The following is an 11,364-nucleotide window of genomic DNA, read 5'->3' as shown; positions in this document are numbered from 1 at the left end:
GAGAAGTGGCGCGTCTTCCGAGAATTCATACGAATTACCCGCAAGTTGTTCCGCGAAAAGAATTTCTGTACAAACGATGTAACGGAATTAAGTTTTGAAAGCAATTTTTTACTCCAAGGTACACGGTGCATATCATACTGACACGAGTATTGTTGCAGATTTTGTAACTATACGTCGATGATCACCACAAGTCTTAAGAAGAGCAAATTTGAATTTCACTTTGAAACATTTGATCATCGGAATACGTGAATCTTCACCTTAAGACAACAGAGATGGTCGAAAGGACATTTTTGGATTATGCAGATTTGCGGAAAACGAGAACTCTCGAAAATCCTTAATCTCTTGACAGCAGCGGTCTAAAAGGAATAAATAAAAATATTGAAAATAAATTGTAGCAGAATTTCATAGTCGATTCAAAAATTATAAAATTTTTCAATTACAAAAGTCACTTAACATCCATGATAAATTCGAATAATTTGAACCGCCTCGACTTGAAGCTGTGCCGCGTATGAAAAGATAAAATATCGCTCACACTGTCCACGATGGGATAAAAGCAACGACAAAAATTGTAATCGTAATAGTAATATCGTAATGTATTCGTTGTCCATCGCTCGCTCAAAACGAGTGATCGTCAAGTTTTTTCTTGCACCCCTCGTCGTTGAATGGCGTCGAGTAGCGAATCCCTTGGGTGCCAATCGACTCTCTATGATCCGTTGACAAAACCAGGATTACATTTTTGTTACTAGAGGATCTTGAAATCTGCGTATCTGGATAATAAGAGAGGAAGTAGCAATCGGTTGAGAATCTTTATAAGTATGAACGTGATTAGAAATGAAGAAAAAAAAAAAAACTAACGACATGTAAAACTATATTTCATCAAAAATACCGGACTGTCTTCTGCTGACAATGTTTCGAATCCGTCCAAACCAGCCCTCGGCTAAACGCTCGCGAAACTTCGGTGTCGTAAATGTGTAGAGCAAAGGATTCACTGCGCTGTTTACCGGAAGAATAAATATGACGACCCAGGCGTGAAGATCCGCTGAAAACAATAAAGGAAAAAATAGATTTATGGATTGCCGAATTGCACTTTCTTACCGCTTGAAAGTTATCAGCTAATGAAATGTGACCCTTGTTTCCAACACGAGGAAGACAAAAGAGCAGATTTCAGTGAAAACCGTAAAAAAGAGGGACGCGTGAAGGCTTTTTTGTAAAAAATGCCCAAGTCGGTTATATTTTTCGTCACAAATGTGATTCTAATAATAAAACTGATGTACGAAAATTTACATAAATGAAAAACTTAATCTGCTCTTTCATTCTCTCCGCTGGTGTTATTATATTCACTCACGTGGTACCGGGTACTTGGTCATAGCCACGATTTTGAGGACGATGATCGGTACCCAGCAAGCAGCGTCGGTCAGCACGATCAAAAAGAACCTCAGAGCGAATTCCGAGTCGCCGACAGCAAGGGGGGTCGCGTGTCTCGTTCTCCAAATGCTCGCAAACATACCCGTGTAGACGTAGAAGATGACGACGAGTCTGCGGATTGTGCGGGAAAGGTCGCGTGAAGGTTTTGCAGAAAAGCACACGAGGTACAAAGATGTACAACGGCTGAAAGCTCACCCGAAGAAATTCATCCCAAGAAATACGAACGCCGAATATTCCCAGCCGACGAGAAAGGGGTTGTCGATGTGCAGAGGAAAACACATACCGTTCGCCCCGTAGAACCTCGTGCTACTTCTCCAGTGTATAACTAATAATTGAAGATCATCGTCGTGAATTAAATGAATTCAACATCAATGACAAACCTTTGAATTTGCAGCAGCTCTTCTCGCACGAATCTTTGAAATATCATTATAATACATTGAAGGTCAAATTTCCAAGCTGAAATAGTATAACTAGGAATAAAAGTATCTCCCTGCCGCATAGATCTAACAGAGTCAGTATTGAAAATAGTTATGCGAGAGCGATATGCGATTACAATAGACTTCCAATTGAACTCAAAACCTTAAATACCGAAAGTTGAATGAAAATTGAGTCAATGAATTCGGTATAATTTGATCATTAAATCTCACCAAACTACAATGTGATAAATACTTATAAGGATGTTCACTTATCACAGAGTATATATTCTATTTAATCGCGTTTCTAGGATTTTATATCGTTAGTTTTTTCAAGTTTCCGTACCAAGCGACGAACAAGTAACACCGATTACCTCTGTGGGGTTTACATGACGATTCTCTAATTATTACGTGAATCTTTTCGGTTCAACAAACACGAGATACTAAATCGCTTACTCGGTATTAGAGCAACGATGACGCCGACCACCCAGATCACTATCATCGACGAATAGGCATTCCGTGCTGTCAATGGTCGATTGATCTTCAGAGGCGATGCGATCAGTACGAATCTCTCCACCGACATGAACGACAGAATCAGAACCGAGACCTTGAAATTGTCCAATAACGATCACGCGACGTGTAATTATTTAAACAATGATAAATCGACGGTAAGCTTGCGTCCAAACCTCGGAGGAGATCATCGCAAGAGCTCCGACTATCGTGCAGCCCCAGGAACTCATCCAGTCGTTTGCCATCACGTTGTAGACGTCGCGGTACTGCAAATCCTTCGCAGCGATCGTCAACAAGTAAACTCCCATCAGCATGTCGGAGACTGAAATAATCAGGTGTGAGGGTCGAGCGATGAACAAAGTGGGAACGTTGTCGAAACGATATTCACCTGCCAAATTTCTGATCATTATACTGAGCACCCGATTCTCATCTCTAGCCGTTAGTCGCCCCCAAAGGACCAGCGCGTTCCCCAAACACGTGACACAGGATATGCCCCAGACCGCAGCCCGCAGGAGAGGCTTACCCAGAAGATCAGACAGGGAAGATACTCCTGTGTTTCGTTTGAAGATTAGTTAGATTTTTCAAACGTTCGGGTTGTGGGAATTGGAATATCGTTTTTCTAACCGGGTGCGCAAAGTCAGAGTTCGCGCACTCGGTTAGGAAAAATAGTAAACTACTATTTTCTACCGTCGCTTCGGGGCAGGCAAACTTGAACTTGTGGCGCGTAGGTTGTGCAGTAGTGAAATTTCTTGAAATATCTGCAAAGATGGGACAGAGAATGAGAAGAATAAAATTTCGGTCCAGGATTGGCTGTGTATAAACTCACACGAATGACAAATTCGGTAACATTGAAAATACGTTCTTGTCCATGTTATCGATTTCGATTTCTTGAAGGTCCCTGTGCAAAACAAATACCATGTCAGTCTGTGAACGTATCTCAAGTTGTAAGTCGATAAGTTTAAAATGAATAAAAAAAAATAACGTATCTTACAGGGATCGAAGATCCTGCAAGGGATTCAGAACGTCTATGCCCAGATTCTCGATCGGGTTGAAGCCCAGGATCCTGTGAAGCGAAAAGGATCGTACTCGACAACTGGGGATTATCCGTGACATTCAGTTATATTTCTTGCCCTTTGCATAGAGTGGAAAATCCGGAACGCAAGTATTTCCCGTCAGGCAAGGCGATACGTGATATTTTCGAGAGGAAGGGAAAACGTGTGTTGAATTTACGATACGTAGGTGCAGGTCGACGGGAGCAAACAATTGTTGCAACGCCGAAGCACGTATCGAGATTACACCGTGATCGTGCAGTGGTACGTATGTGGGATCGGGATTAGTGGAGATACTCTTTGCAATAATCACGCGCCTAGCCTGGTCATTTCACGAAGGAATTGTTTGTTTCATTTTATAAGAAATATTCTTCAGTTCGTTATGATGAAACGGTAGTTTTTTCATTATTGTTAGGCTGTTTTTTCATGCAAACACCCTTGTATTTTGCAAAAATACCGTACGTCATTGGGGGAAATGGAATTTAATTTTGGATCCATCGGACTCGAAAACATAATATTTGCCAAAAACATACCATGCGGATCACATAAAATATTTTTTGGCAGACCTGAGTTAACGAGGAGAACGATCACAGTGCGATACTTACAATTTCCGCAGTTTTTCCAACGGAAGAAATATATGCGGTGAAAGGGTAATTATCACGTTGTATGCCAAGTTGCTGGAAAAATTACAAAAAGTTACATTTTCGACTGAATTCGACACACTTATGAATTGCCTGCTGCGTGAAGTGAGAGAAAACTCACAGTTCAACGAGATTCTGCTGGTTCTTAAACGCGTTCTTACGTATCGTGCGAATTTCGTTGTTCTTCAGGCTCCTGCGAAAAAAAGTGTACTGCGGATAACTGAAATTTTTCCATCTGCACAATTCCGCGATACCGAATCACGATTGAGCATGTGATACGTACAATCCGGTCAGACCTGGCAATCCGGATAGCAAATCTTCCGAGATTTCATCGATTCTGTTCATTTCCAAGTACCTACAGCGGTATATGAATTTCAGAGAGTAATTGACGGCTGATCGAGGAATTACAGTGCGAAATCGTTTACGTAGATAAACTTACAGTTCCTTCAAACGTGGCATGTAAGGGAGCTTCAAGCAGCTCGAACAAATATTGTTTCTGTTTAATCCGCTGTAAAAGATTTCAGTCGTCATACATTTGAGTACAATACCGTACAATATCTATGCTTTAAGCGATCTACTTTTTCCAAACAGCCCGACAAGCTACACTCTCAAGATTGGAGCAAACTCGAATCTCTCGTTGTGCAATCCGTACACAAATAGATGCAACCTGGGAAATGCGCGCGGCCACTACTTCGTTCGTATAACGTGTTCTTACATCGTGTGCAAAGTGAGAATTTGCGAGCGGAACGAAGCGATATACCGGGCCGCGTTTCTAATTCACTACAATTTCCCTGATTGCAAGAATTTTCCGTCTCCGCGTAACAGGATACGCGTTCTCAATTTGCATCAACCACCCCCACGATTATTCGCATACGTCTGTGAGTGCAATTTGTGTTATACGCGAAATTGCAGACAAGTTACTCGGACGTTTGACGAGAAATACTCGATGCGTTCTCAAAACGCTGTCACTTATTGGCAAAGACATGATGTAACTTTGAGGCTGCAAATTAAAGTGAGAAAATTTTGCGATCTCACATCCATCCCACGGAAGTTTGGTTCTCGAAATCGGTGAGATCGGCGTACTCGATGCGGTTTCCTTCGACAAGGAGCATCTTGAGGGATTCCAGCCCGGTGAAATGTCCTCTGCGAAGCTCGGTGAGCTTATTGTTCAACAGAGTCCTGCGAACGGTTACTTTCCAGTTATTGCGTAAGGGTGGCACCTCCCACTCAGCCCTATCTTGGATAAAATTGCACTTACAGCCACACCAGATTTTTCTGATTCTCGAAGGCGCCCGGCTCAATCTGCGCTATCTCGTCGTCGTCCATCAACCTGGAATCAAACGCATCCCGAATCTTATCGAAAGCAATTGAGTATGAGAAAAAATATTCCTTACAGAGAATCGACTCACAGCGTCGTTAGCCGTCCGTAGGAAACCAATGCATTCTTTCCTATCGTGCTCAGCGAGTTGTTCGTCAGGACTCTGTAAAGTGATTTTGCAAATAAGACGCGGTGCTATTTGACACGGTAAATTTTTCTCTATTTCATCCTAGTCGTAACAGAAATCTTTTAAACTATGAGTCTATCTTAAATCACTCAAATGCTAGTCAAGTTCGAAGTCATGTTCTCCGGAATCCTTGTTAGTCCTGCTCCGACGCACGTCACTTGACACGCCGTTCTCCCACGATGGCATTTTTTTGGTGGTTGAAAACTTTCTAGAATGAAGAAAGACGAGTTGAAGATATCCAAAAGCGTTAAATCTGGTTCGATAACCGTTTCTCAAATTACCGCAGGTCAGTTCGATGCCCGAGCTCATTGCGTACGAGTAGAAAAAGTCCCAACTTCCGTTCGAATCGACTGCAAAATTGCGCAAACAAAAAGAGAATAATTTTATATTAGTACCAATATACCTCCAGGCTTCAACTCAAACTCACAGCATTCGTCCTCGTTCTCGTCGTCCCCGTACGGGCAGTTTGGTACTTTGTCGCACCACTCGCGCTGAGCAATGCAGACGGTACTGTTGGCGCAGGGAAACGTCCCCCTCGGACATTCGTCTGCGAATAATTAAAGATTTCGGTCTTGCCTTTCTACTTTCAAGTTTCGTGGCCGAGTTGTTGGGAAATATTGAATTATTTATTCTCGAGATACCTTAATTAATGCACGTTACCATTCATGACACGCTGTAAGACGAGTTAAGAGGGGGGGGGTACAGCTTGGACGGTTTAAATCATACCTACTTGAGTTTTTCTTTTTTTTTTTATGCGAACACTCACAGCAAGTTGAATTTGAAGGCTTTATTATTTATAGTTGCAAGAATATTTTGCAATTTTTTCATCAAAATTATTAACGAGATGACGGTATGGCTCGTGTAAGTAAACCTATAAGTAGTAAAGCCCTGAAACACAAATTGCTCTTAGGGTTTTCAATTTAATTTTTAAAAGAAACTTCTAAAAATACGTAGGATTTGAGACCGACCAAGCTGTATACCCCCGTCCTTAAGGCACTCTTACAATTTTTATGGCCGTCATTCATATTCTGCGGAGGTAATAGTTTCGGAGAGGGGAAGATTTGATTCTTTGACGAGTGCGAACCGCGAGATGTCAACTGATCTTTATTAATATTGATTCATTGACGAGTCGTACCTTGGCACGTACAATGTAAGAGATTTTTATTATTTATCTTTTCAACTTTTATATACGATCATATTCCACGCTGAACTCGATCCGAGGCTGCTCAACCTTATTTATAACAAGGAAACGATCGTTAATTTCTATTTTCAAAAGTCGATACGTTGTGCAGTTGCGCCTTGGCAATTTCACCTTTGGCATTTGCTCTTGAAAATGCGCGCAATCGTGACATTGTTGATTATTTATCACCTTGAAATTGAAATTGACTACATTTCCTCGACCGTTTGTAATTGTAGTAGCCGTGCTATCGATGCATAATCAATAACGTCCGCTGATGGAAATTATTCGTTGGTAGGTGGTCGTCGCAATGAATTCACTACTTCGACGGTAGAACGCATATTATCACCATTATCGGAGGGAAAAACTATCAACAAGTTTTACACAATTACGTTTGAGGCTGATCGTAAACTTGTAATGCGTAAAAGTGTTTGCGTGGCGGTTACTCTTTTTATGTTACGTATCCGACGATAAATTCCAACTAATTGTAAGAGAATGCCAACGGATTGTTAACGAACAGTATAAATCTGAAAGGATCCGGATATAACTCGAGCAAAATGTCAAGTATGTTATTCGCCTTTCTGACCACGAGATTAATAATTTGTTTACACGCGTATTTCACTGGAAAAGAACCCGCGTCATTACAATAAGCGTAATTCTGTGATTGTCTGCTCATATATTATTTCCCTCACAGTTCATAGGTAATTTTGCGTGTAAATTGCAATTTGTTTGTACGGCAGTTAGGAGGTGCTGCCAGCAAAAATAAATTGCAGGCGATCAAATAGCAAAAGATTGACAAATTTTCAAATCAACCAATTCAAATTTCTAATTTTAAACAGCACGCAAAATGTGTAATTCTACACGAATACCAATTCGGTACATCATATCTGACGAACAGATCAAACGGTAATTGGACAGCAAAGTCATTAAAATGTTAATCGCATTAGTGCAGTAAGCTTTTGTCTCCGCGAAGATGTAAGTTTCGCTTTTAATTACAATCCGAGCGTGTCGAAGAATGCGAAATATGGTTCAAAGTTTATGGTCATGATTTATCGACTAATTGGCTGAGTCTTTCGCCAAAATACAGAAAAAACCTAACTAAATTCTGGTGAGAAAACTCGCAGCAAAAATTAAGGAAAATTTTTTTTTAAGTCAAATTTAGAAACTGCACTCCAAATTTTTAGTGAACTTTCTAAGAATTTGAAAAAAGATGATGAATAGTGGAAAATCAAAAAAACCATTTTGAATTGAATTTGAGAAAAGTTCGGGGAGAATGTGGAAGAAGATCATTCAAATTTTTCGAAAGTCCACTGAATATTTTTTCAAATCTTTGAATTTCACTAAAAATAGATGAGAAACGTTGTAATATTTTCGGAAGGCTTTGAAGACCTTTTCACTTGCAAATACAAACATCACATTTTCTTTTTTGCACACTTTACAACTCGCCGAACGTAGCATTCGTTCGGTACGTGGGATGTGGATTGTCAGAAAACAAGAAAAATTGTCTGAGAACGTACCTTGACTGAAGTAATACATCAAACCGGACAGGATAATGAGAAAAGATATCAGAGACACGCCAACTTTGGCGATGTGTTTGTACTTCATTTCGAAGCCGATGGCAGGAGCGTAGTTTTATGGAAAACGGGCTCCTTGCTGAGGGAGGAATCCTCTTTGAAATAAAGCGGCCCTTGTCGAAGTCCGCGCCGTGCGCCGATATCCTCGCAACTGCAGCTTGCATTCGCAAGCTCTGACGGTTCAGCGCTTCGACACACGCGCTGCTTCAAATCACAGTGATGCGTTTAACCGCCCCAGGAAAAAGTTCAAAGGTCATTTCAATCGAATGCGGTAATACTATCTTGACACACCGTTAGCTGTGATAATTCGTGGCGAAAAAATATCTATCAGGAAAGGGGACGGAAGAACAAGTAAATTATTCTCGAGCTTTTGAGTGAAATTCGGGATTCGAGGATGCCGGAGACATCATCGTTGTTATCATGTCGTGATGATGATGTGTATATTAGGGTGGTCCTTATTTGGCGGTCAGAGGAATTTTCATTGCGACGCCCCTTAGATCTGTTCCAAATCAATACAAAAAAATCTGTGCAAAATTTCAAGCCTCTACGTCGACTGGAAAACGTGTCTCTTAAGCTCCGAAAGCTTTGAATGTGAAATACGTGACGAAATTTCGAAATTTTCAGAGTTTATTCCTATCAGTATAAGCAACAACTTTACCAAGTTTCAAATCGGTCCCTCAATTTATACCAAACTCATACAAAACGAAATAACTGGTTACAACAACTATATGCATTTTAGATTTAAAACTTTTGGAGCTTAGAGCACGCCTTCCAGTTGACGTGGAGGTTTGAAACTTTACACAGATTTTTTTATAATGACGTGGAACAAATCTGGGGGGCATCCCAATGAAAATTCTTTCGACCCCCAAATAAGGACCACCCTGGCGTGTATGTATTATCCATGGCGAATATGAATTCCATACAGTAAAAATGATTTATTCTTTTTATCTCCACCGAAACAGTGGAATCGGTGCTTTCGTAAATTTCTGCATATGAAGTGGATCGTACGCAACATTTAACTCGCAACTACAGATTGTGCAAATTCTATACGAATCATATTAACTGAATGATAAAATTTGGAGATTCTATGATATGGAAGTGGAAAAGAATTAGTGCATTCAATTTGTGGTACTGTATATTTACTGATATTCAAACAATAATCACCTCGCATTCTACCAAATCACAGTCTTGGTGCGCCATGCGCGTTTAATACATCTTGTAACTAGTTTAAGGAATATGCAAAATGATCTTGCCGCCGGTAATAAATACTTCGACAGTGATAAATTCATCCTAAAATAACGATAATATGCGTCATCAGATGTATACATATGCGGTTTTCAACGTCCTATTTGGTTAAAATTTTCATTGCGCCGGCTGGGTGTCAGGAGCAATTTCACAGGGGAAAAGAAGGGGGCTCGAATTTTCGTCCGCCGATGGTTTGCGTTTAAGGTGTTTTTCCCGCTCGGCTAATATCATGTGTCTGATACCAGGAATCCACGAACTGCACAACGCTGTGTGATCCATCATCAAAGACACGTGAATTTTGTCCGCATTGTCGACGTCTTTTTTTCTCAATGCTGAAAAATATCACAAAGATTAGTATTATTGAACGAATGGAGCAGCTAGTATGCGAATTGTAATCTGTTCGAAAAATATACCCAACCATTGGATAGTTCGAGAATACTATGCCGGATACTTTCACCGAGTTTATCTTCTACCCAGGCGGTTTTCATGATGTTCAATCTCCGCCTAATTTCATCTCCTTCGCCTTTAAGTTCCTCATTCTCATTTATCACCTTCTCAAAGTTGTCCAGTGACTCGGTCAGGGCTTGCTCTTTGTCGATTCCAGTAAAAAATGCCACAGTCGTCGGAGGAGGTCCTGCGCTCAATCTTCTCGCAGTCAAAGGAGGCGGAGGAAGGTTTGCAGGTGGGGGATTCAGTGGCTGATTAGAGTCAAAACTGGACGTCGGGGGAGTGGAACCCAGTGGGAAGGCTACTCTTTTATTCAGAATTCTCTTCGTCGGACTGGAAGACGTAGTCGGGGACTGGGAATAGGCCCATTTCGGCGGATCATTCCACCCAGGATCGTGCGAAGACGTTAGAGACTTTTGTGTAGATATTGGAATTGGTTCACCTGCAGAAAGATGGGTGAGGATTACAAAGGGTTCTGTAAATGTTCGATCTCTGTCAACCCAGGTGCAATCAATGAGACAATTATCAATCGATACTATGCCAACACTAGCAACGATTTCTAATCTAATCGTAACCCAGAATGGGTATTGTCGTAGAGTTAGAAATTAAGTAGATAAGAATTAGACAAACAGCAGGCTGCTCTATCACACAGCTGGGTAGGTATGAAATTCCAGAGTGGTCGTCATTTTGGTTATGTCGTCGACTGTGTTTGCGTTGTGATTGGTGAAATAGCTCGGATGTAATTCTACCGGCGTGAATACCTTACCTGCGGTGGGTTTTTTGTCCATTTTTGCAAAAGTTGATCGACAGCGGACACCGGCAGAGATTGGCCAAAAGATGCGATACTGGATGAGTGGCAATAGATGCCAGTTGCACGCACATGCCACTTGCCACGGTATGTATGCGTATGCATGCGTATGTACCGTATGTACACAAGTGTCAAAGTGTCTCGCTGTTGGAAAGAGAAAGAGGATTCTAACCACTGATCTCACAGATCTTTCTTCTCTCTCTAATGAGACATGCGCAGTACCATACCGACGCAGTATCGTACAGCTGACTAGGTCGCCAGCGTATCGGACGAATGTTTCTGTAAATGGCGCCGGAACAATTCATTTGATTTCTTATTTAGGTGGCACCAAAGTAATTCTTCAGACGACTCAGTGGCGTCACAATAATTCTTCATATTTCTCATTTTCAAGAGTGATGTTTGGCGGTATTGAAACTCAATAAATACAAGAATACGTAACACGTTTGATTTTTTCGCCTTATAGTAACATGGACAATTTCTCTGAAAATATATAATGATAATTAGCGAACGAGGCAACAGAGACACATTTATATCTTACAATCTGAATTGTAAGTATAAGGATATTGGAAA

General features: G+C 41.0%; 2 protein-coding genes across 6 annotated transcripts; both read right to left on the bottom strand.

Annotated features, from left to right (window-relative positions):
• Window positions 1-385: 385 nt before the first annotated feature.
• On the bottom strand, window positions 386-8,443 carry LOC124186862 (relaxin receptor 1). Of its 5 annotated transcripts, none has more exons than XM_046578923.1 (21): window positions 8,238-8,443; window positions 5,971-6,090; window positions 5,825-5,893; window positions 5,637-5,751; window positions 5,448-5,519; window positions 5,297-5,368; window positions 5,074-5,217; window positions 4,478-4,546; window positions 4,322-4,393; window positions 4,160-4,231; window positions 4,003-4,074; window positions 3,340-3,441; window positions 3,175-3,246; window positions 3,036-3,106; window positions 2,737-2,898; window positions 2,525-2,670; window positions 2,295-2,445; window positions 1,621-1,750; window positions 1,346-1,536; window positions 887-1,039; window positions 386-767 (listed from the first exon to the last, which is right to left on the bottom strand). In XM_046578923.1, the coding sequence occupies exons 1-21, from the start codon at window positions 8,323-8,325 to the stop codon at window positions 616-618; spliced, it is 2,295 nt and encodes a 764-aa protein (XP_046434879.1). In that variant the 5' UTR covers window positions 8,326-8,443; the 3' UTR covers window positions 386-615. The 5 variants fall into 5 exon arrangements, with proteins under 5 accessions (XP_046434879.1, XP_046434880.1, XP_046434881.1 ...); XM_046578924.1 differs by having other exon boundaries at window positions 3,340-3,411; XM_046578925.1 differs by lacking the exons at window positions 4,322-4,393; window positions 4,478-4,546.
• Window positions 8,444-9,411: 968 nt separating this feature from the next.
• LOC124186869 (steroid receptor RNA activator 1-like) lies at window positions 9,412-10,957 on the bottom strand. Its single transcript, XM_046578943.1, has 3 exons — window positions 10,753-10,957; window positions 9,958-10,428; window positions 9,412-9,871 (listed from the first exon to the last, which is right to left on the bottom strand). Exons 1-3 carry the CDS (start codon window positions 10,772-10,774, stop codon window positions 9,657-9,659), a joined length of 708 nt encoding a protein of 235 aa, XP_046434899.1. The 5' UTR covers window positions 10,775-10,957; the 3' UTR covers window positions 9,412-9,656.
• Window positions 10,958-11,364: the final 407 nt, after the last annotated feature.

Source organism: Neodiprion fabricii, chromosome 7 (assembly GCF_021155785.1).
Source record: "Neodiprion fabricii isolate iyNeoFabr1 chromosome 7, iyNeoFabr1.1, whole genome shotgun sequence".
NCBI classification, from domain to species: domain Eukaryota; kingdom Metazoa; phylum Arthropoda; class Insecta; order Hymenoptera; family Diprionidae; genus Neodiprion; species Neodiprion fabricii.
The sequence above is the reverse complement of the archived record's forward strand: the minus strand, read 5'-3'. Positions and strand labels throughout refer to the sequence as shown.

Coding starts and splice junctions, on each gene's coding strand:
- LOC124186869 (XM_046578943.1), bottom strand. CDS start 10,774: ATGGACAAAAAACCCACCGCAG. Junction 10,429..10,752: donor GGACAAAAAACCCACCGCAG/GTAAGGTATTCA, acceptor ATCTTTCTGCAG/GTGAACCAATTCCAATATCT. Junction 9,872..9,957: donor TATTCTCGAACTATCCAATG/GTTGGGTATATT, acceptor GATATTTTTCAG/CATTGAGAAAAAAAGACGTC.
- LOC124186862 (XM_046578923.1), bottom strand. CDS start 8,325: ATGAAGTACAAACACATCGCCAAAGTTGGCGTGTCTCTGATATCTTTT. Junction 3,442..4,002: donor TTGGAAAAACTGCGGAAATT/GTAAGTATCGCA, acceptor GATAATCCCCAG/TTGTCGAGTACGATCCTTTT. Junction 2,446..2,524: donor TTGCGATGATCTCCTCCGAG/GTTTGGACGCAA, acceptor GACAATTTCAAG/GTCTCGGTTCTGATTCTGTC.